At 35.3% G+C, this 25989-nt stretch overlaps 1 protein-coding gene across 8 annotated transcripts in view; it reads left to right on the forward strand.

The window, feature by feature from the left end:
* Gphn (gephyrin) overlaps positions 1 to 25989 on the forward strand; it is a 337298-nt gene that overhangs the window by 86732 nt on the left and 224577 nt on the right. For all 8 annotated transcript variants that reach the window (XM_090344303.1, XM_090344305.1, XM_090344307.1 and 5 more), the window contains exon 2: positions 18578 to 18656. In XM_090344303.1, the coding sequence (XP_090200429.1) occupies positions 18578 to 18656 (79 nt within the window). The remainder of the gene's footprint in view (positions 1 to 18577; positions 18657 to 25989) is intronic.

Below are 25989 nucleotides of genomic sequence, written 5' to 3' on the forward strand. Positions count from 1 at the left end.
CCATAGTGGTTGAATGAGTTTGCCCTCCCACCATTAGTGTAGTAGTGATCCCTCCTGGCCATATCCCCTCCAGCATCTGTTGTTATTAGTTTTCTTGATCCTGGCCATTCTGACTGGAGTGAGGTGGAATCTTAGAGTTGTTTTGATTTGCATTTCTTTTATGGGCAGAGATGTCAAACATTTCCTCATGTGCCTATAGGCCATTCTTATTTCTTCTTCAGAGAAGACTCTCTTTAAGTCTTTGGCCCATCTTTTAATGGGATTGTTGTTTCTTTTACTTTTTTTTTTTTTTTTTTTGCCAGTCCTGGGCTTGAGCTCAGGGCCTGAGCACTGTCCTTGGACTTTCTCAAGGCTAGAGCTCTACCACTAGAGCCTCAGCACCACTTCCGGCTTTTTTTCTATGTATGTGGTACCGAGGAATCGAACCCGGGTCTTCATGCATGCTAGGCAAGCACTTTAACCACTAGGCCAAACTCTCAGCCTGTTGTTTCTTTTGAGATTAGTTTTGGAATGATTCAATTTTTTGAACTGTTGATATATTTTAGATATGAGCCCTTTGTCTATTGTATGGTTAGTGAAGATCTTCTCCCACTCTGTAGGCTTTCTAGTTAATTTGCTAGCTATGTCCTTTGCCATACAGAAGCTCTGCAGTTTATTTCAGTCCCACTTATCCAGACTTTCTTTCATTTGTTGTGTTTCTAGGTCCTTATTAAGAGAGTTTCCACCTGTGCCAAGGAGACCTAGTGTATGTCTTATTCCTTCTTGTAAAGATTTTAGGTGTCTGATTTTACCTTGAGGTCTTGATCCATTTGGAATTAATCCTGGTGCTTAAAGCAAAATTTTTAATATTTTGTTGTTCTGTTTTTAACATAGACAAATTAGGGAATCTTATATTACCTAGGATCTTAAAGTTGTAAATATATAAGCTTATATTAATTTACATCTAACACTGATTATAGTCACTAGACCAATTAAGGAATCTTATATTACCTCAGATCTTAAAGTTGTAAAGAAATAAGCTTGTATTAATTTACATCTAATACTCTGATAATAGACATATCTCTGTTAGTATGTCTTCTAAAAAATAATGTAGTATCACCAGGGGTGGTGGCTTATGCCTGTAATCCTAGTTACTTAGGATGCTGAGATTTGAGGATCGCAGTTGAAAGCCAATCCGGGCACTAAAGTACCTGAGATTCTTATCTCCAGTTCACTACTAGAAAATCAGAAGTGGTGCTGTGGCTCAAGGGTTGGGTGGTACCCTTAAACTGAAGAACTCAGGGACAGCGCCCAGGCCCAGAGTTCAAACCCCAAGACCTGAGGTGAGGGTTGGGGGAGCGATGTAATATTATTTATATGAAGTCAGTTTCCCATTGTCCACTGTGATTGTGGACCTCTGAAGTTAGGCTATTTGTGATCTTAGGGAAGGTATACTTGAGTTTTAATTGTAACCTGTGTATCAGACTAAGTACTGTAATTGAACAAGCTCATTTAATTCTTATATTACATGAACAATAGTTATTCTATTTTTAGATGAGGAGTGCTGAGTTTTACAGAACTTGCTTAGAATCCATACAATGGAAGTGTGACAATACTTTGATTAAAATGTTGGAACACTTACTCTAAACCTCCATTTGTGATCATATATCACCCACATGTATATCTTTTAATATCTCTGTTCTCTTCCTCCTCTCATATAAGCTTCATTCCTGAAAGTTTGCCTTCTATTCTTATTTCTATCAGTGCAAAAGCTGAGAAAAGTTATTATGTATAATATATTTGCTTATATGTGTTGATTTCTATATATATATCAGTTGTTGATTATTAATTTCATACTATTTTAAATGAATATTAATATTAACATTATAAGTAGCTTTTATTTTCATGGTATCTTGTGTTTTCAGCTACATTAAAATAAAAGCTGAGAGCCAAGTATGGTGGCTGGCATCTATAATTCTGGCTACTTAGGAGACTGAGATAAGGAGGATCATAGTTCAAGTTCAGCCTAGTCAAAAAGTTTTAGAAGCCATAATTCAACTTGTATAGGTGGTACATATCTGTCCTTACACCTATGCAGGAAGCACAATAAGAGAAGCACTTGTCCAAACTGGTCTGGGGGAAAATGCAGAAAGACCTGGTTGCCAAGTAGGAGGAACACCAAAGCAATCTAAATGGAGTTGAATCTCTCTTTCTTAGTCACTGGGTTCCAGAAACCATGGAAGTGGACCATGAACCCAAACATTATCCATTTTATGAATAATAGATTACTACCAGAACAGTGCCACTTGTAATCCTAGCTACTTGTGAGGCTGAAATCAGGAGGATTTCAGTTACTAGCCAGTTGGAAGCAAAAATGTCAAACTCCTTCTCAACTCGTATGTGAGCGTGGTATTTGTTATTCCAGTTACATGGTAAGCTGAGATTGGGAGGATCTTGGTTCCAGACAAGGTTGAGCATAAAAGTCTGTGTGACTCCACATCAGTGGAAACAACTGGGTTTAGCAGCATGCATTGTTATCCAAGGTATGACAGAAAGCCTAAAATGGAAATATTTCAGTCCAAAATGCACCCAAACATGAAATGAGCCCTGTTTAAAACCAGGGACAAATAGCCAGTACAAATAGTACCTCTTCCACAAAGCTCTGGAAGTATGGCTCAGTGGTTGATCACTTGCCTGTCATTCATTATCTCCTAATTTCAAATCCTAGCTCTGACAAAACAAAATATAAAATAAAGTAAGTTAAGGACACTCACTGCTATCTCTTCCCTTTAAAAATGCAAGGATTAGGGCTGGGATTGTCCCCTAGTGGTAGAGTATTTACCTACCGTATATGAAGCCCTGGGTTTGATTCCTCGGTACCACATACACATAAAAACCCAAAAGTGATGCTGTAGTTCAAGGGGAAGAGCGCTAGCCTTAAGAAAGCTCAAGGACAGTGCCCAAGAGTAGAGTTCAAGCCCCAGGACTGGACAAAAGAAAAAAAATGCAAAGGTTAGGTGATTTCAATCATGATGACAAGTTTTCTATTACTAGGATATTGTGACCTATGACTATGTATACTTGCTAGTGAATAAGGTACATTCTTCTGAATAGACAAAGAATGGGAGAAGGTAAGTATGAAGCTGTTTAGGGTTACATTTTGTATGTTTATCTCAGTGTTCTCAACTTGGTTATTGTTAAAAAACAAAAATAAAGGAGGGCATTCCTGAACTTAGCAGTACAATAGTGCTTCAAAGCCTGGCCACAGACTCCCAGCAGAGTCTTCAACATTTTTCATTCTCTCAGGAGAGTATGTCTTTTGAAGTGTGGTCAGAAAAACCTTAAGACAAAGAAAGTTAAGAAATACAAGACAATGTGGCCTAGTGATAGAGTGCTTGCGTAGCATGCACGAAGACCTCGGTTCAATTCCTTGGTACCACATACATAGAAAAAGCCGGAAGTGGTGCTGTGGCTCAAGTGTTCGAGCTTTAGCCTTGAGGAAAAAGCCCAAATACAGTGCTTGGGCCCTGACTTCAAGCTCCAGGACTGGAAAAAAAATTATTTTTATGCACACACACACGCACGCACACACATACAGACATACATACATTCATTTATAGTTGGGTGAGGTGGCCTGTGCCTGTAATCCTAGCTACTCAGGAGGATGAGATCTGAGGATTGCAGTTCAAAGCCAGCCAGGGTACTAAAGAATGTGCCTTTTTTTTTCAGGCACAGCTTTTTAAATTTTTAAATTTCTGTTGTTTTATTTTTTAAATCAGTAGAAGAAACTGGGCCCTAGAAGCTGCAGTGATCTCAGTAGTAGCAAGGTTGTACATTTGTCCTTTCTTGTTGTTGTTGGGGTTTTTTTTGCTTTTGTTTGTATATGTTTTGTTTTGTTTTGTTTTTGCCAGTCCTGGGCTTGAACTCAGGTCCTTAGCACTGTCCTTGGACTTTCTCAAAGCTACAGCTCTACCACTTGAGCCTCAGCACCACTTCTGGCTTTTTCTGTGTATATAATATGGAGGAATCAAAGCCAGGTCTTTGTGCATGCCTGGCAAGCACTCTACCACTAGGCCAAACTCCTGGCCCCATATGTTTATATTATCACACTATTGGCACACTTTATTTGCATGAAATCCTGCACCATATATACTAATTGTAGTAAAGTTATTGAACCCCAATCTCGGGGTGGGAGGAACCTATTCTGGAAGATACTTTTCACTGAAATCTAATCAAACTGTAAATGGATTGTGGCAAGATTATAAATGATAGGAAAAATAACAATTTAACATTTGGGCATCCATCAATAAAGAATGTGACTCTTATCTCCAATTAACCACTAGAAAATGGGAAGTGGGACTGTGGTTCAAGGGGTAGGGTGGTAGCCTTGAGCTGAATAGCTCAGGGATAGTGCCCAGGCCCAGTTCAAGCCCTATGACCCACCAAAAAAAAAAATGCAGTACAGAAAACTAAAGCTGGATCCTTCTTTGTCACCTTGCACTAGAATTGACTCCAAATGGATCAAAGACCTGGAGGTAAAAGCTGACACACTGAAAACTTTACAGGAAGGAATAGGAGATACACTAGGCCTCCTTGGCACAGGTCGAAACTTTCTTAATAAGGACCAAGAATCACAACAAATCAGAGAAAGGCTGGATAAGTGGGACTGCATTAAACTGCAGAGCTTTTGTATGGCAAAGGACACAGCTAGTAAACTAATCAGGAAGCCTACAGAGTGGGAGAAGATCTTCACCAACCAAACAACGGACAAAGGCCTCATATCTAAAATATATCAACAACTCAAAAAATTGAATCACTCCAAAACTAACCTCCAAAGTAACAACCATCCCATTAAAAAATGGGCCAAAGACTTAAAGAGAGTCTTCTCTGAAGAAGAAACAAAAATGGCCTATAGACACATGAAGAAATGCTCAACATCTCTGGTCATAAAAGAAATGCAAATCAAAACAACTCTAAGATTCCACCTCACTCCAATTAGAATGGCCAGGATGAGGAAAACAAATGACAACAGATGCTGGAGGGGATATGGCCAGGAGGGATCACTACTACACTGTTGGTGGGAGTGCAAACTCGTTCAACCACTATGGAAAGCAGTGTGGCAGTGCCTCAAAAGGCTAAACATAGAACTCCCCTATGACCCAGCAATTCCACTACTTGGCATTTACCCAACCAACCAGAAAAAAGGACATACTAAACCCACTAGCACAACAATGTTCATTGCAGCACTATTCACCATAGCAAAGATATGGAACCAACCTAGATGTCCCTCAGTTGATGAGTGGATCCACAAGTTGTGGTATTTGTACACCATGGAATTCTATGCTGCTGTCAGAAAGAATGACATCGCCCCATTTGTTAGGAAATGGAAAGACTTAGAAAAAATCATGTTAAGTGAAGTAAGCCAGACTCAAAGGAACTTAGGCTCAATGGTTTCCCTCATTCGTCATAATCAGTAGAAACCTTGGGCTCTACTAGCAGAGATTTGCAATAGAGTAAAATCTTGATACATAAGGCCATATAATGTGAAGCTAATTGAAAGGACCTCCAGGATATTGAAACAAAAGCCATATAATGAATTGTTGTCCTTAATGTACTATGTTGTCTCTCATCTCCTTTGCTGTCCCTTGGTTATCTCATATTGGTATAGTATCTCACTTTGTTATCTGATATATTGAATTTATTTGTATTTGGATATTTGAAATTTGATAGGGAAGGGGGAAAACTAAGATGGGTGGGGGGTGGGGGGGAGGGAAATGGGTACCAAGACATGTGAAAGGGTATCAATGTATGTGAATTAATGCACCTTCTATCTGGCAAATATCATGTAACCCTTTTACTAATTACAATAAAAAAATTTTTTAAAAAATGCAGTACAATGAATCCAAGATTCAGTATCTTATTATTTGCTCTATGTGACTTGCAATGAGAACATCAGGGTATTTCTCTGAAAAAAATTAACATACTAAAATGTATAAAGCCTCTTGGCTGCAGAATATGCTGAATATTTGGTCAAGAAAAGGAAGAGAGCTAAGAGGGGCCTGGCTGAAGTCTTTAGAGCGCTTGCCTGGAAAGTGAGAAGCCCTTATTGCAAACTCCTGTACTGGTCGCAGGGAAACAAAACCTGAATATGATGACAGATTTCTGAAGTCTTTACTAAGAGAATAACCTGGGAAGAAAAAAGTGTAAGAGCTTCTCTGAAAAATAACCTAAAGCAAAAGGAATCAAACACATGGATTAAGTGGTAGAGTGCTTGCCTGGCAAGCCAAACACCCTGAGTTCAAACCCTAGTACTGCCAATTTTTTTTTTTCTTGCCAGTCCTGTGGCTTGAACTCAGGGCCTGGGCACTGTCCTTAGGCTGTCTCAAGGCTAGTGCTCTACTACTTGAACCACAACACCACTTTCTGCTTTTTCTGTGTACTGAGGAATCAAACCCAGGATTGCATGCATGCTAGGCAAGCACTCTACCACTAGGTCATGCTCCTGGCCTGCCAACTTTTGTTTTCTTTTGTGGGTCATGGGGCTTGAACTCGGCCTGGGCATTGCCCCTGAGCTCTTCAGCTCAAGGCTACCACCCTACCCCTGGGCCTGGGCATTGTTCCTGAGCTCTTCAGGCTCAAGGCTACCAGTGCTACTCCTCAGCCAAGCCCCACTTCTTGTTTTCCTGAATATCTAGGATTACAGGTGTGAGCCACCATGCCTGGCCCAACTTTGTTGTTGTTGTTGTTAAAGAAAAGGACTGGGAGAAATCCATGCATCAATTACATAGGATCTAAAAAAATTAAAATAGTTAATTTGTAAACATTTGGTTATAAAATAAAATCCATGGAATGAAATCAGGTTTTTTACTTTAATGGGATTTTAATTAAAAATAAATTTAACCTCAGTGTGGTGGCTCATGCCTGTAGTCCTAGCTAACTCAGAAGGCTGAGATCTGAGGATCTAACTTCCATGCCCGGGCACAAAAGGACCTGAGACTCTTACCTCCAATTGTCTCAAGGATAGGGCGGTAGCCTTGAGCTGAAGAGCTCAGGGACAGCACCAAGGCCAGTTCAAACTCCATGATCCACAAAAATAAAAAATAAAAATAAAATTTAAATGTCTTCTTTTAAAGAAAGCATATTAGAAAAATAAACTCTAGGGCCAGGAGTTTAGAGTTCTTGCTCAGCATGACCCAGGTTCAATTCCTCGGTACCACATACATAGAAAAAGCTAGAAGTGGTGCTGTGGCTCTAGCTTTGAGAAAGCCTAAGCCAGTGCTCAGACTCTGAGTTCAGGTCCGAAGACTTGCAAAAAATAAAAAAATGAAAAAAAAAGACTCCAGAATATTGTACTATTTATATCCAAGAAATGCGCATAGAGGATTTATTTTAAAATTTTAAACATTTTGCCATTAATATTGCTAAGATATGTCATAGTTGTTGTTACATTAAAGAAAAAATAATCAATGCCTGCCCTATAAGGATGACAATCAGAACCATCCCTACAGGCATAGGGACCACTGCAATGAGATTTTTGTTGTTTGACCGAGATTAGAGAACGCTAAACACATTATGTCAGGCAAGTATAATTTATAACCAGAACAAGATGGGGACCAATGGGTGGGAAATTAAGATAGACAGTTAGGAAAAAAGGGAACTCCTGATGTCTACCCAACCTGAAAGAGTTCTTGTTAAAAACACATTTGCTGGTTTTGATGAGCAGATTCAGGATTACAGTTGAAGTGATACCATTGTAATGATTAATCCTTCATTTTGCTCACAGGGTGAGGAATGAGTCTTAATTACAGAGATAATTAACCAAAGATATCTCCTCCCCTAACCTTTTCTTATAAGTTCAGATTGATGGTCAGATCTATCTTAAGAGCATTATGGGAAAATAAAAGTGCACATTCTAAGAGAAAATCAGAAAATACTAAAGTAGTTTCCTGGATACCTGGAATCACGAAATAAGTACATGCAGGTACTCCTCCAATCTTTTGACAGGATTAGTGCTGAAAGTTGATCATAATCCTGTGTCTTTACTTAGATACAGGTTTAACAACTTACCAACCAAATTTTCCATTGACAACATTCATACTACAAGCACATGTGTCAAATCAGCAGCCAGGTACAGTCCCCACCAGGTTCTAGGGCTTACACACAGTCTGACCAGTTTTGGACCAGAAAAGAATATTGTTAATTAGCTTTTCAAAAAATAAGAACAATTTAATTATTGCAAACATAATCTTTAATAAAAATTTCCCAGATAAAGCTGGGCCTGGTGGCTCAAGCCTGTAATCCTAGGTACGCTACCCAGGAGGCTGAGATCTGAGGATCAAGGTTCAAAGCCAGCCTGGGCACAAAAGGACCCAAGACTCTTATCTCCAGTTAATCTTTAGAAAACAGGAAGAAGGGCTTGGCTCAAGGGTAGGGTGGAAAACTTGAGCTGAAGAGCTCAGGGACAACGCCCAGGCTCAGGAGTAGGGCAGTAGCCTTGAGCTGAAGAGCTCAGAAACAGAGCCCAGCCCAAGTTCAAGCCCCATGACCCCCCCCCCACACACAAATTCCAGATAAGATTCAAATTCAGAGCATCAAATACGTATATTTTCCCTCTTTGTTCTTTAGAAGTTGTACGATCTAAAGATTATTTCTTCAATTATAAAACATCAGTCTATTGTCCAAAGCCATTAGTGATAGAGGTGGTGGGGAAGTTGAAAGAAGCTGAGAAGGAAATTGTTGAATAAAAATTTTAGCACTGATATCAGTACTTTCTGATTTAACCTTTCTTTAGTGTCAAGAATACATAGAAGATGTACTCATTGGTATTCAAAGTTGTTTGTGGCAGATCTGGAATCTTCGCCTATACTTCTATTATAGTTCAATAGAAGAGTATTTAAAAATCATCCCGAATTCAAATTCTAATATCAATTATATTGACACCTTTGTAACACTGCCAGGCATATGTATCTTGGGCAAATTGGCGTCAGACTCAAACTGGTATCAAATGTAGTTAGCTTTTAATAAGTTAGTATTCTCAGTATTCTACTGTATTAAGAAGAATCTCAGAATTCACTAAAGCTATGTAATTTGATATTTGCTTTTTTGAAATCATGGTTATTAAACATTGAAATGTCTGTGTCATGAAGTCTCCATTCTCCCTCTCACTGCCCTGTTAGAGCAGCAATATAGGTTATAGGGATGTTGTTTTGCTTCCGTGATGCTCTCTGTATAGCTACTAAATTAAAATTTAGTTTAATTTTAAACTAAGTTTTGTTCTTAGTTACACTTGAATTATGTAATAATTTCCTATTATCTGGTGTGTTTTCTGTGGCCTACCATTTTTTTTTCTTCTGTGATATCCTCCATCTAATTTTTAAGGCTGTGTATTAATTAGCATTTTTAGCGCTCTGAGAAAATACCTGAGAAAACTTAGAGAAGAAGGATTTATTTCTCTCACAATTTCAAACGTTTCAGTCTATAGTCGTTGGTTCAGTTGATTATGGGCCCAATTCAAGGCAGAATGTCATGGTAGCAGGAACATTTGGCAAAGTCTTCTTATCTCTTGGAAGACAAAAGGGGAAAAGAAGGTATAACTTTCAAAGACACAGTATTTCTTCCAGCTAGGACATTGTCTCAAAATTTCTACCACCTCACAAAATATTGCTACCAAATTAATACCAAGAAGCTTCTCTCCTTCCCTTTCCTACCTTACTCCTCTCCTCTTTTTCCCTTCTCTCCCAGGGGAATTAAACTCAGGGCCTGGAATTTGTTAGGCTGGCATTCTTACCACTTAAGCCACATTTTCAGCTCTGTTCTTTGTCTTGACTAGTACATAAGCCAAACTCTCTTCAAAATATACCAAAGCCAACAAACAGTATGTCATTTTGCTACATTGCTTTCTTCTCTTCATCTTTCCATTTCTTTGCTCCTTTCCCTTCCACTTCCCTCATGGTTCCATTGAAAAAGCTCAGTGCCTCTCATTCTTTCTCATCTTTCTTGCTCATAGCTGGCACTCTACCACTTTATTGTATTACTTACTAATTAGAAATGGAGTTTTGGTGACCTTTCTACCTGCCCGGCTTTAAACCACAATGTTACATGTCTCTCAAGCTGCTAAGTAGTTAGGATTGTAAGTGTGAACTAACAGCACCTTCTTGGTTTCTTTTTCTTGAGTGGCTTTTCCTCACTTTTGCATGTATGTAATCCACTAAAAGTGTCCAGTTATAATGACTTTTACCATGAAGACTTTCAGGCAGACTTTTTTTTAGCAAATGTTCACTTATTTCTAGTAAAGCTCACTGCCCTCCTTCCCGCATAATTGCTCCTTACTACTCTAATTAGTATTTTTTCTTTTGAAAATTTGTAGAATTATGCAAACTAAACAGTATATTGATCTCTCATGTGCCCATCACTTGTAAACAGTAGTTACCACTGTGATCACCACCACCACCACCTTACTACCTCCTTCTTTTCCTCTTTCTCTTCCTCCTCCTTCTCCTCTTTCTGGTATATCTCTAAGATAGATCCTTAAGTTTTCTCTTCAGTTTTGTTGTTTAATATGTGGATCATTAACATCTATTGTCAGATTTCTTCCCAAACTTTTCTGTATTTTAGAAGTTATTGTTGATTTTTAAAATTATTTTCCAATTGTTCATTGCTAATATGTATATATACAGTTGATTTTTGTATATTGGCTTTGTGCTCAGCCACCTTGCTAAACTTATGTATTAGTTTTAGTAGCTTTTATATGGTTGTTGTCAATGGATAAGATACTTTCAGAGACCCTGCCTTATGAAAGAAGCGGAGACATTTGTAGGCCAGGATAGGAGATGTGAAGAAATTCTTAGGACCCTGTAATTGATGCTTTTGCCTAAGTATTGGACATGAAGTGTGGGTGGGAGAATTCTCCTACTACCTTACCTGTTAATGAGTGCTTATAGCTTAAGTCATAAGATTTTTTATCAGTTAAGCAACTCAAATGGCACTTCAGTTGTCTATACATTCTTGTTAACAGAGAAAAAAAAGAATCTTCTAATAATGTGATAGCAAGTCCTACAGCCCTAGTTAAAAGTCAGTATTGTACCTGTTACTCAAAGAATTTCCAAAGACAGAATAAATGGTGTTGGCACTGTGGCTGTAACTGACTGAACCAATGTTAGAAATCGTTTGGGATGAACCATGTGTGACTTGTTCTGCTCAAAACTGAACACACATACAAAACCACGCCTCTTGGTATATGCCATTTTCTTAGTCTGAATTTATCATACTTGACTATTTCCATGTACTAATTTCAGCTGCTTCTAGGTGAAAATAAATATTCTAAGGGAATCTTGAAGAAGTGTAAGAATTCAAAACAGTTGCTAATGTCACTACCCTTCTAGTTCCCAGGTTGTGGGGAAAGTTGGGTGCAGAGGCTGCCTTAAAGTACTGAAGAAGAGGGGAAGAGCTGAATAATATGTTGCTTTCCCCTGAGCCATAGTGCTTTCTAAATACCAGAAGCTACATAGCACAAAAAGGAAGTCTAGGGCTTCTCATAATAATGGAACCAGCTGGCAGAGAGAAAGGATTTATCCTTTGCTTTATGTCGTTCTTTATTTCTAACATTTTTAGCCTGGGAGTATCACAAGACACTTTGTAGCTATTGCTATTGCTGTAACTCTACAGGTGTGCTTTCAGGCACCTTAGTCCACATTTTGATGTAAGGACAATTAGCTGATAGTATTTCAGTGAAGTTTACAGTGAGCAATGATATAAAATTGACCTATTTTTATGAAGCTCTTGAACTAATTCCATTTAGGGTGCAGGTTTGTTTGAGCTTGGTTCAGTGAAGCTAAGTGAAAAGTTTATATTGTCCACTGGGTGGCAGCCACCTTCCAGCTCCAAGGACAGCTCTGAAAGACTAATGGTGGCTAGGGATGATTAACACAGGGGGTTGAGCTGAAAGCTATATTTTACCTTAGTCTAAGGATTGGCTTACTTCTGCTTGTTTGCCAATCTGTCCACATTTAGGTTTTGTACTGTCCTGAAGCTTCGCATTTGTTTTTTAAAAAAACGAGTATCAGCAGGATTGGGGGAGAATATACACCAGAGACTATATGAAGATAGCTACGTCTAAGATATTTACTATCAGCACTTTTCAAGAAAAAGTTTACAAAGTTCTGGCCAGACAGTATAAGCATGTTACATTTTTACTTCAGTGATAGGATATGAACAATGCCTCATTTAAGTACTTCAGTGATAGGATATGAATAATGCCTCATTTAAGTAAGAATAGCAGATTGTAGACCCCATTTTTTTCTCTATGAGGCCCTGAATTGTGGGAACAATTATATTAGGAAGATCTGAGCCACTTGTATTAATGCTTAAAGCTTGTTTTCTGATAAGATTGGCTGGAATCAAGCTACTGGTCAAGCCTATACTGTTCAGATCACCATATGGATACCGATACCATTCTGATAGCTGGTGTCAGAGCATATCCACTCTCATGGAATTGTCCAAAACTAAAGACCGTGGTTGTAATGTAGAAAGAATTCCTAGCAATCAAAAAGTTGGCCTGTTTTTCTCATGTTGGAGGAGCTTTTTACCCATCTTGTGTGTACTATTTATGTTACTAACACTTTTTCAGGATATGTCCTAAAAGGGAGCATCTAACTAGACCAACTAATTCTAACCATACCATTGCGGCTTTGGAAACTAATGTGTGAAATTTTAGGCTTTCTGACATAGTTACAATCATATGAGATAGTGTGACTATAATCACAAAAGTCAGTGTTAATGATCAGTAGTCAAAGTATTTGATGGATGGAGGTTCTGTAGCTGGTTTACATAGCACTGATTTGATTACTTCAAATATCAAATCAAAAACAATTCTGACTAAATCCTTCATCTGCTCCTGACATACTATATCCATGTAAATATGACTATCCTCAGGGAGGAGCTCTATCCATCTGACTGCTTCCTTGCTTAATCAGAAGTACTAAAAGGATAAAAGATTACATAGACTTACTTAGGAAATTTGGGATTTTTACACTGACCATACCTACATTCATGTCTTTCTTCTTAAAGAAGTCCTATGCCATCTGGATTGTACACCTTCTGAGTGACAGAAAAAAAGAGTAAAAATGATGGCTAATGACTGTATACTTCATTTGTGGCTGAGATTTTAGGGATTCTCATCTTCAAAATCAATCCATTTTTTATTGTTTTCCAATTTCACTCACTTCTGCTGACTTTGACTTACCACTGCTGCCATCAAGGCTGAAAGCAGTTCTCTTTCTCTTCCTTCATATTCTGAGTTTTAAAAAGTAGTGATTTTTTAAATTGTGGTTGATTAGAGTTTTTATTTTGTTTTATTTTGTTTTGAGATACATTTGTTCTCTGTAGCCAGAGCTGACCAGAATTCTCTATCATCAGAGCTGGCCAGCCTTTCAAAAGGCTGGAATTATAAATGTATACCACTACATCTAGCAGCAAGCTAATGATTTTAGAGAGTGACATTCTGTTGTGATTATATTATATATAGAGGTCGTCTATAGGGAATGCTATTAAAATTTTGAATTGACAAACCAATTGTGTGTCTATGTATACATTATATAGACATACAATGTACATACTATATATAGTATATATATGTATATATATGGTCTAACATGATATTTTGAAATATATGTGGAATGATTAACAATATGTACACGCTATACATACACACACACGCATTGTGTATGTGTATGGGTGTATGTATGTGGATTGTCCAACATGATATCTTGAAATACATGTGGAATGACTAAATGTAGCTAATAAAATTCTAGATTACATTGCTACACTTTTGTGCTGAGATCATTAAGCATCTATCTCTACATATTTCAATAATAATATATAACTATATCTTCTAACTATAGACATCATGCTGTATACAGTCGATCATTCTTTGTGTGATACTCAGTATCTTTCTTTCTATCCCTCTTCCCCAGCCAACTCAGTCCATAGTAACCACCATTGTACCTGGCACTTTGTTGAAGTCAGTCTTGCGGTTTGCTTTGTTTTCCCCAACAGGAGTAAGATATTACATTTGCTTCTCTTCTCTTGTCTTCTCTTTTGTTTTTGCTAGTCCTGGGGCTTGAACTCAGTATCGTTGAGCTTTCTCAAGGCTAGCTCTCTACCATTTGGGGCACAGCACCACTTCTGGCTTTTATATGTGTATGTGGTACCAAGGAATCAAACTCAGGGCTTTGTATATGCTAAGCAAGCACTACTACTACTACTACTACTACTACGCCAAACTCTCGGTCCCAGTTAATATTTGTTTTTCAGTATCTAGCATATTTCATGTAACATTCTCCTTTAGGTACCCCTATGGTATTGTTTCAAAGATCTTATTTTTTATATATTCCATTGTGTGAATGTGTATCACATTTTCTTCATTCCTTTGTCCATTGGTGGGCACTTAGCTATTTCTGTATCCTGATTGTTACAGAGTTGTAAAGAATGTGAAAGTGCAAATTTCCCTACTAAGTGATTTGATTTCCTTTGTATGTATGTATACTTATTAGTGCAATTGATGGAGTTCTATTTTTTTGAAGAAATTCTATAATCCATAACTTAAGTGTTAGTAATTTACACTCCCACCAACTGTGTAAGAGTTCTCTTTTCTGAATGGGCCAAAGACTTTAAGAGAGTCTTCGCTGAAGAAGAAACAAAAATGGCCTATAGACACATGAAGAAATGCTCAGCATCTCTGGTCATAAAAGAAATGCAAATCAAAACAACTCTAAGATTCCACCTCACTCCAGTTAGAATGGCCAGGATCAGGAAAACGAATAATAACAGATGCTGGAGGGGATGTGGCCAGGAGGGATCACTACTACACTGTTGGTGGGAGTGCAAACTCGTTCAACCACTATGGAAAGCAGTGTGGCAGTGCCTCAAAAGGCTAAACATAGAACTCCCCTATGACCCAGCAATTCCACTACTTGGCATTTACCCAACCAACCAGAAACAAGGGCATACTAAATCCACTAGCACAACAATGTTCATTGCAGCACTATTCAGCATAGCAAAGATATGGAACCAACCTAGATGTCCCTCAGTTGATGAGTGGATCAACAAGTTGTGGTATTTGTACACAATGGAATTCTATGCTGCTGTCAGAAAGAATGACATCGCCCCATTTGTTAGGAAATGGAAGACTTAGAAAAAATCATATTAAGTGAAGTAAGCCAGACTCAAAGGAACTTAGGCTCAATGGTTTCCTCATTCGTCATAATCAGTAGAAACCTTGGGCTCTACTAGCAGAGATCTGCAATAGAGCAAAATTTTGATACATAAGGCCATATAGTATGAAACTAATTGAAAGGACCTCCAGGATATTGAAACAAAAGCCATATAATGAATGATTGTTGTCCTTAATGTACTATGTTGTCTCTCATCTCCTTTGCTGTCCCTTGGGTATCTCATATTGTTACAGTATCTCACTTTGTTATCTGATATATTGAATTTATTTGTATTCGGTTATTTGAAATTTGATAGGGAAGGGGGGAAAACAAAGACGGGTGGGGGGGAGGGTAATGGGTACCAAGACATGTGAAAGGGTATCAATGTATGTGAATTAATGCACCTTCTATCTGGCAAATATGTAACCCTTTTATTAATTACAATAAAAAATTAAAAAAAAAAAAGAATTCTCTTTTCTGGAATCCCAGAGTGGAAAAGTTGTTCCAGTTGATGTTTGGAAAAAATTGGGGTAATAATTGCTGGAGATTATTCCTGTTTTGCTGTCTTCTTTTTTCTTCTCTTAGCAAAGACTAAGAAATAATGGCAAATAATGTAAAGGGCAGAAGGTACTTTCAGTGTAACACACTAAAGGAACATTCAGTAAATGGTAGATTTTATGTGTCATTATTATTGTTCCTTAAGATTTCATTTGTTTTGGTTTCTTCTGTGCCCAAACATAGTAGCTAGACAGAAACAATGAATTATTTGAAGAATATTTAGAATCAGAGGCAGAAAATAAAGATTAAATTGAGAAAATCATTTTTAAGCTTTATTTGTCAGAAATGTGGCTTGAACTCAGGGCCTGGGTACTGGCCCTGAGCTCTTTTGCTCAAAGCTAGTGTTCTTTCACTTCCATTTTCTTGTGGTTAATTGAAGATACAAGTCTCAAAGGGACTTTTCAGCTGTGGCTTCAATTGAACCATGATCCTCAGATCCTCACTTTCTGAGTCACTAGGATTACAAGTGTGAGCCACTGGCACCTGCCTAAGCTTTTTTTTTTTTTTTTTTGAGTCAAATTAAATAACAAATGGAAGATTTTATTACTAAGATGAAAATTAAAGAAACTCATATTTCTTCAAAATGCACATAGCTTTGCATTATAAATATTTCATGAAAGATAACATTCATTATTCATAATACCACATTATAAATGCTAAAATGAACAAAAGATGATTAGTACATAATGGATATCAGCTATGACCTTTATTCTAGCTAAGAATTAGGAAACTACACAGAAAATGTGCTAGAAGCCTATTTAAGAGTCTGCTTCACAAATAGTTCTGAGTATGTACTGCTTTTGCATATTGGTTCTTGCTGAATATAGGCAGTTGTGATTCTCATGTATGTGGGCATGTATATTTCATCTTATATCAAGTTTCTTTAGTAACATTTCTTCAAATAAAAATGTTGAGGGCACTGTTTTTTTTGGGGGGGGGGGCACATGGGCTTGAACTCGGGGCCTGGGCACTCTCCCTGAGCTCTTCCTCTCAAGGCTAATGCTCTACCACTTGAGCCACAGCTCCACTTCCAATAAGTTTTAACAGCTCTATCTTCTCTCATGTGTGTAGATAGATAGATAGATAGATAGATAGATAGATAGATAGATAGAGAGATAGAGAGATAGATAGAGAGATAGATAGATAGTTTTTATTTTTGTCTGGCATGGGACTTGAACTCTGGGCCTGGGTGTTGTCCCTGAGATCTTCAGCTCAAGGCTATAGCTCTACCATTTGAGCCACAGTGCCACCGAGGGCAGTTTTGTTTATCAATCATGAACAAACTTTTTGGCTTGAAAGAAGAAGAGACTCATTGATTCTCTATACAATTTCCATCAAACTCATGATGTATTAAGATATATAGTGTCTAACCACTTAACTAAAAAATCTTTGATGTTGTTTTTCCTGTATAATAATTAAAGTGGATTTAATTGTTAAGAACTGTGATAAGAGGCTATTCTACAGTATTCCCAAGTAATTTCCTTTTTCTCTCAAAACTAATTATTATAGCAACATAAACCAGATTGAGATAAAAAGCTTTTATTTGTACTTTTACTATGTATTTCTAATGTAGCTTCTCTTGTTTGTTTCACTTTTCTGATGATATATTGAGGTATTTTACTTATCAGTGGACTGGAGACCATAGTAAATTCCATTAGAAGTTACACATGTGAAAGAAAACATAAAAATATGATCAGAATGATTGATTTTGATGAAATTTACACGTGAAAAAGTAGTCTTTAGCTTCTTGAAGTTTGTAATAATTTCATTATTACATGAGTCTTAACTAAAGTAAGCTGTATATTACACTATTTGATTCCACTATGACCCTTGTTCTTTTTTCAACTTTTTTGTTGCTCTGTTTAAATTTGTAAATATTTAGCTGATATATCTTTATATTCACAAATCTGTATTTTACTTTGTTAGTGTACACATAAAACCTATCAATCCTTATTTTCACATACTATATTTTAGAAGTTTTATAGACTTTTTTTACTTTTCATGTGTCATCTTGTACTTACTTTTTTTCTCTTAATTATTAATACTTTAGCCTCTTTCTGATACTTACAATTTGTATTATACAGTGTTATTCTGCAGAACAGTAGAAATCAACATAAGTGTCCTTTTTCCTTAACTCCATATTTGAAAGTTATGAAGAAATGCTAATTTTTCTCAAAATTTTCTGTTATTTTGGGTTCCACTAGATTTTAATCTGATATGACACTGTATAAACAACAAGAGCTATATTAGTTTTTCTTCACCCCAGTAGTGGCCTTCCTTTCAACCTTCATTTTCATCTCAGTGACAGATTCTGCAAAAATGAAAACTATCAGCCATCTCAGTTTATCTAAGAGAAGAATTTTACCATTTTGCAAATTAATTTTAGCCTTTTGTTTTTCTTGCTATCTGTTAAAAAAAAATCTCAGAAGGAGCCACATCTCTATTTTTACTAATATGTAAGCAGTGACCTGCCACTGTGTCTTAGTAAAATTAATCTTGTAGAATAACAATTTTATTTATTTATTTTTCTTATTTATTTTTTATTGTATTTAATAAAAGGGTAACATATTTGCCAGATAGAAGGTGCATTAATAGAATAACAATTTTAATCCACATGTTTAAGTTATGTATATATATTTAAAGTTGTTGAAATATTGGTATTATCATTTAATATTCATATTTGTTGCTAAGTTTACCACACCTAATAAACAATTAGTAATGGTATGTGAAAAAAATTTAAGTGAATCTTTATTTCAAAATTGTTTTTGTTTACCATTAGCTAAAATGAAGTATACCAAAATTAATTTTCTCTTTCCCCCTTTTTTGTGTAGTGAGTGATAGCTGCTTCAGAAATCTTGCAGAAGACCGCAGTGGGATAAATCTCAAAGATCTTGTGCAAGATCCTTCCTTGTGAGTATCTGGTTTTCAGTACTAATTATAATCCAAAACTTTATTAGAATTAATTTTTTTCAGAAGAGATAGACAGTTCTGCTATGTGTAATAAACTTAATGACACAGTATTTTTTCAGAAATAGAAGAGGTGGTTTTCTTTTTTTAAGGGATGATGCTATCATGTAAAAAAAATAAAAATTTACTATGCTAACATGATATCTTGCTTGTGTGGCAGTACGCAGCAGCTAAAAATAATTATGAATCATTAATTTGCTTGGAGAAAATGAGGCTAAATTTGCTCATATCAATTTTAAGCTTTATTAAGTATGCTTATAATAATTAGAAATGTAAAATAGTTATTCATAATAATAATGTATGCTTGTATACGTTAACTATGTTTCTGTGGTTGAGGTAGAATAGAGGTTGAACTGAGGTATTCATACTTGCTAGGAAAATATTGTGCCACTGGGCTATACTTGCAGCCCATTAAGCATATTTTTAAGGCTGCATATTTCATGTACATGGCAGCGGAATTTTGGAATTTAATAACTTTTAGGGTCTTTTTTGTTTATGGGTCAAATCTCTTTTAACTAATCTATAGTCCATACTAAAAAAAACTGCATTTTAACTGCATTTTATAATTTCCATTTACTGACAAATAAGCACAGTCTTTCATATAAATTGTAATCTAATAAGGCCACCCTTTCTCTTAAAACACACACACACACACACACTCTAAAACTAAAACTAATCAAGGCTAATTAAGTCTGTGCAGCAGGGAAAAAGAAAATTTAGTACTTGCAGGTGTTTTCCTTAATGAAGCATAATGCATGTAATAAATTATATTAAAATAGAAAATCAATCTTCCAGATCATGTGCAATCTACCTTTGCATAAGTTTCACTAATAAATCATTGAAAATTTTACAAAGCAGAAAACAATGATGTTTTGAAATTGAAGATTATTGATTTATTACTGACTAACCAGTCATTCACAAAAATATGAAGAGTGACAGCCAGGAGAGGTGAAAATGTTTATCTGAATGAGTTTCCCAACATGCTCATTCTGTTTTTTCCACTTCTTAATCTGTCTCTCTTTTCCTCAGTCAATATTTTTTCTTACTGGTAATTATCCTTATGAGATTATCAGTTGCCTTTTTCAGTCTTGTAAAATTTTGACTCAGAATATACATAATCGATTTGGAGCACTATGTACCTAGAAAAGGAATAGTGAATAATATTTATTTGCATAAATAATTCTATTTCCCTAAAGAGTAGGGGCAGAAAACTTTATATTTCCTTCTAATGATTTTACCCATCTAAGCTAAGCTATTACTTCCAGTGTATTATTTGTAAGGAACATTTTAACACAATATAATTAATATCCATTGAGTGTATTATTATACTGAAAATATCTTATAAAATCTTTAGTAATATCAAATTATGAAGAACTATATCTGAATAGTGGGTTATATTCATGAACTATAATCCTTTGAGAGAATTTGGTACTTCCTTTTTGAATATAGAATAATATTCATCATTCATCCTATACTAAGTTCCAGAATTTTATGTTGGCATTCTATGAAAAGTCCATCTTTTTTGGATCAGCAAAGTAATTATCAGATTCTGCATTTAAGACAGCCAGCCATCTTAACTTAGCATCATTTTCTTAAATTGGCATTAGTATCTTGACATTAATCTGGAATATAAGAATTGAATTATTCAGGGAAGAAGAATTTATTTTTACTCATGTCCATTTGAATTTGGAAAAATTTTTTGTTCTGTTAATAATTTTAAGGATGGGGGCTGGGAGTATGTCCAAGTGGTAGAGTTTTGGCCTAGCATACACAAAGACATGGGTTTGATTCTTTGGTACCACGTACATAGAATAAAGCTGGATGTGGTACTGTGGTTCATGTGGTAGCACTCTAGCCTTGAGGTAGCCCAAGGACAGTACTCAGGCCCTGAGTACAAGGCCTAAGACTGGAAAATAATAATTTTAAGGATGTTTTATTAATGACTGGCTGTCATATCTTTGACATATATTGGTTCAATGGTAAATCTTATCGAAAGAAATTCACAATATAGAAAAAAAATTTTCCTCTCTTAGGATAGAATATATTTCCATCTGATTCTGTGTACTGTGTATTGTGAAGACAATCTTCATTTAATAAATATCTCATATATGTGGATTTGTTTAAAAGGTTGTTGATTTTTGTGTCCCACACTTTTTTTTTTTTTGGCCAGTCCTTGTGCTTGAATTTAGGGCTTGGGCATTGTCCTTGAGCTTTTCCAAGATTAGCACTCTACACTTGAGCCACAGTACCACTTCCGGCTTTTTTCTGTGTATGTGTTACTAAGGAATCGAACCCAGAGCTTCATGCATGCTAGGTAACCACTCTACCACTAGGCCACACTCCCACCCCCTTGTGTCTCACAGTCTTAACATAAATCTTTTACTACTTTTCGTCAGCTCTTATTTTATTGACCAGAATATTTATACAAATATCTATTCTTACAAAAATACCTTCCTTAGGATACCATACTGAAAACTATAGTGTAATGATTATTAAAACTATACATTATTTAATAAGTGTTTCAAATAATAATAATGGGAATTGAGTGAATGGTTTATATGTTAATGTACCTTGTAGGTTTATGTTATGATTCACTTGCCTGAACAGCTACAGTTGAGGAGAGTTCATGGTCAGTGGCATTAAATATTTCAAGGGCCAATGCTATTAGAAAGGAAAAAAGAAAAAGAATAGCAAAGGGAAGAGCTGGGCTGAGGAAAAACTCAGGCTTGTCTGGGCAGTAGTGACACTCAGAACAGCATATTGATATTTCCTAATCAGTTAAATGAGAATATATAGAATATTTTGTGGATAAAGTACAGGGATAATATATGAATAATTTTTAGCTAAAAATAATCAATTATAGGAGGAAGAATTTGCTTCCTATGAGGAGATTGAAAAACAGTACCTAATGTGATTAGTTCATAATTTTAAATCTATGCAGAGCTAATGGAATAATATGATAGGTAGTAAGTAATTTATCTAAACTGTATATATAGTACACACAACAATATTTTACTTCCAATGTTGTAAAACAAATTACTAAACTTGAATGTATTGAATGAGCCATTATATGTATCCATGATTTTGGCTTACCATATTTGTTCTGCATTCTGTCATCTTGTTCTAAAGCTGCTATACTATTTTGTTTGTTTTCAGTTATTAATTATATCTCTGAACCTCTTTTTTGAATTTTTATTTTTGCCTTTTTTTTACACTATGTTCTATGTCACTAAGATCTGTTTTTCAGTTTATGGATTCCCTTTTTAGTTAGGTCTCCAATGATATCTTCTATTTCCTTTGTTTCTAATTCTGAAATGTTTCATCCATTCATTCTTGGTTAGTTATTTTCAAATAAAATACTGTTTTTTTCCTATATGTAGTACTTTAGTTTTTTAAGCATATTAACTATGCTCATTTAACAATTTGAATTAAATTTTGTTTCTGTAGTTTGGTGTTTTTGTCTTCTCATGCTTTCATGGTAGATTTTTTAAAAAGTTTTTTTTCTTCCTTGTTTTTTTGAAGGTATGAAGCTTATTTGTTTAAGGGGGAACTTGTTTCTCCTGTTAGGCATATAATGTTGTTGGTCTGAAATCACTTTTAGTTCAAATAGTATGGGTTGAGATCATAAAGTTATATAAATGTATACTATGATTAATAGTTATGAAGTTTTTTCTCTTTTCCATTTCTTAATCTTTTTCTCTTCTGCACAGATGAAAGGAAAATAGACATGTATCTGTCTACTTCCTGCTTTGTGTTTTTAATCTCTTTTTCATAGTCAAGACTATGATCTTATTTTATAGCCAGAGTGAATTTTAAATTCTTATTTCTTATTCATTGGACCCTTTAATACTCTGGATGTGTTCCAAAAGATCTGCAAATTCTACTAAAGTCCATCGAATACTTTCTCTTTCTAAACTTTCACCATTATGAAAAGGATGATACCTCCTTTTTGCTATGACCTTTTATACATTTTGTTTGTACTGAAATTAGCCATATGCTTAACAAACTTTGTAAATTATATATGTAAAACTTTTAGATGCACTGTATTAATATGAGCATTAACTGAATATGTAGTTCAACAGTAATTAGAAATTTCATCCATTTTATTTTCTAGACTATTCTGGCAGGTATCCTTGATGGTTGTAATCAGAAGCAAGTTCCCAACCAGGAAAATTATTTATGTGGATTTGTGGTTATTTTATTCAAAATGTAATTGGAATTCTTTCACTTCCTTGATCATATCCACGTGACTCTACTTCTCCAGGGATATTAAAATGATAAAAATTTCTTGAGACATAGCTGATTCTTAAAGACTGTAACAAACTCTGCAAAGCTTTGCTAAGATAATTAGAATTTTTTGGCTCAGATAGTTGGATTTTTTATTCTTGAAACTAACCTAAAATTTAATTTAACAATTAAATCTCTAATTCAAAAGTAATGTATTATTTTAATGAGATGAACTAAAACAGACTTTTATCCTAGCCCACAAGAGTTATATAAGAACAGTCTGTAGTTACAGAAGTTATTCTATTATATAGGGTATATTCTATTTAAAATGTTTAGCTACAAATATCCCTTTGAACCATCTGCTCATAAGTATTTTAATTTAAGAAAATGAAAATACTTAAAAATCTTTATTATTGACTTTTGATTTTCTTCTTTTGATTTTTCTTCTTTTGCTTTGAAGAGAACTACATCAATGTTGAAAAGTTAGTGGCATTTGAAATACAGTTTTGAGCCCTTTATAGAAATTACTTATCTTATATCTGGATGAAATGATTTCATTGAAATATTGAATTACTAACTTAAATAAAGAAAACAACACTTTTGCATATGTATGTATATTTTCCACAGTAAATATGTATTAATTCCTTAAACTTGGTGTTCTGTTGTTTGTGCATTGATTATTTAAAAGCATTACCTGAACAAAAAGCCCAAAATACTAATATTAGAGTTAGTAAATGTGCCTGGAATCCTAGCACCTGGGAAATCAAGGCAAGAATATTGCATGTTTGAGGCCACACTTAGGCTATATAGTTGTGTATCTCTCATTAAAAACAAAACAAATACAATAAAATGAAATCAGAATAGTTAGGTACCAAACACCTAGCTACTTTCTTGAAGCCTTTTTATGTCTCATAGCAAAAAACAACCCTGTTCCTTTTTTCTGTGTGATTTCAGTCAATGGCTTCAATATTTTCTTCTTTCTAGAGACCACAAATAAGGGGCATTTTAAAATAGTATTCTTGTTTGAGGGAAATAGAGAGATAGACCTATCTCATAAACAACATATCAGGAAATAGATTGCAGGCAGAATGTTCATTTGTGTACGTTTTACATACATAACATAATAAAATAGCATAATAAGAATAACAAACATAAGAGAACTAGAAATATGAACACAATAAAATAAATCATTAACATATTTGTTCATAAATGTTCAGAATTCTTGTTTGGGAACTCCTTTGATACTGTATTTCCTAGTTCATAACACTTTTTTAGAGAGATTTACTGACTTTATTGTTCTTAGAACTTTTAAACATACAGCATTTCATTATCATCAGTCCCCAGATGATCTTTATATTTATTTTCTAAATGCTTTTGTAAAATATTCATCATTGCACGTCTAAAGTTAAAGTATACATTGTGTAGACTAACTTACTTCCTAATGCTGCCATTCAAAGAAGAAAATTATTTCAATGTAGCTTTTCTTTTTATTTCAGTGCTTTACTATGGTACAGCACAATTTCAAATATATATATGAAATATGTATTTCATATATCTAATATAGTGCTGATTCTAAGGCTTGAACTCAGGGCCTGTGCACTATCCCTAAGTTCTTTTGCTCATCTGGATTTTTTTTTTTTTTTTTTTGCTTCCTCAGGTTGTGGGGCTTGAACTTAGAGCCTGGGCATTGTCTCTAAACTCTTTTGTTCAACATTAGCACTCTACCACTTTGACCACAGCTCACTTCTGGTTTTCTGGTGGTTAATTGGAGATAAGAGCCTAATGAACTTTCCTGCCCAGGCTGGCTTCCTAAGTAGCTAGAATTATAGATGTGAGCCATGGTGCCTGATACTTCTGCCTATTTGATAGTTACTTGGGGTATACAAGTCTCATGGACTTACCTGAAAGGTCTGTTCTCAAACTACAACTCCAGATCTCATCCTTCTGATAGCTAGGATTACAGGTATGAGCCACCACTGCTGAACCTCATTCTATGAATTTTTACCATATACAATTGACTCAAAATGCTTTAAAATCATTTCCCTGAAACTGAGGATTTTTATAACATGGTATAATTTCCCATTTTATGCTTATACATGTGGTTTTTCTTCTTTGTTGTACTTTCTATGTTTAATAGTGTTATTCAATTTTGTAATACTTAAGTAGCAACATTCAGAATCTTGAATACAATTCTGCTGTTACATTATTGTTCAAAACAAGCTGACCTTATAGTCTTCGTTTTTATTATACTAGTGCATCTACTTTGGGGAATGTTTCTGTATTTTAGGCAGTTCATTTATAAAATACAATTGAATTTGGAAATGGCAAAGTTTCCTTTTTTTTTTTTTGCCAGTGCAGGGGTTTGAACTTAGGGCCTGGCACTGTCCTTGGACACTTTTTGCTCAAGGTTACTGCTCTGCCACTTGAGCCACAGCACCACTTCCAGCTTTTTCTGAATATATGTGGTACTGAGGAATCAAACCTAGGATTTCATGCATGCTAGGCAAGCACTCTATGCTCCCGGCCCCCCAAATTTACTTTATTTAGAATACCTGAAAACTTAAAGGCTATGATGCCCTATATAAAATTTAAATCCAACTCTGTACAAATACTGCATCTTTTTTTAAAAAATTTAACTTTATTGTCAAGGTAATGCACAAAGGAGTTATAGTTACATGTGTAAAGTGTTAAGTATATTTCCTGTTGATCACTGTTACCCTTCCCTTATTTTTCCTGCCCCTCCAGCTTCCTCCCCCCTCCGCCCCCAAGTTATAAAGCTCATTTTCAGCATATTGTCTGTGGCATCATTTCTTTAGCACATATAACACTATTAAGGCCGAAACAGGAACATCGTAAGTTCAATGTGAACCTGAATTATACAGTGAAAATGTAGCTAAAAAAAACCCTAAAATTTAATATTCAATTAATTTTTTATCTTGTCAGTAACATTGACATTGTAGCATTGGAACTAAGAAGTTTTTGTCCTGTCCCAAGGGAATAAAACTTAAAAGAAGAGTTGACTTATGGATTTCTCTACCAACTGAATTGT

The sequence above is a fragment of the Megascapheus bottae genome, chromosome 14 (assembly GCF_031878675.1).
Source record: "Megascapheus bottae isolate mThoBot1 chromosome 14, mThoBot2.hap1, whole genome shotgun sequence".
Taxonomy (NCBI): Eukaryota; Metazoa; Chordata; class Mammalia; order Rodentia; family Geomyidae; genus Megascapheus; species Megascapheus bottae.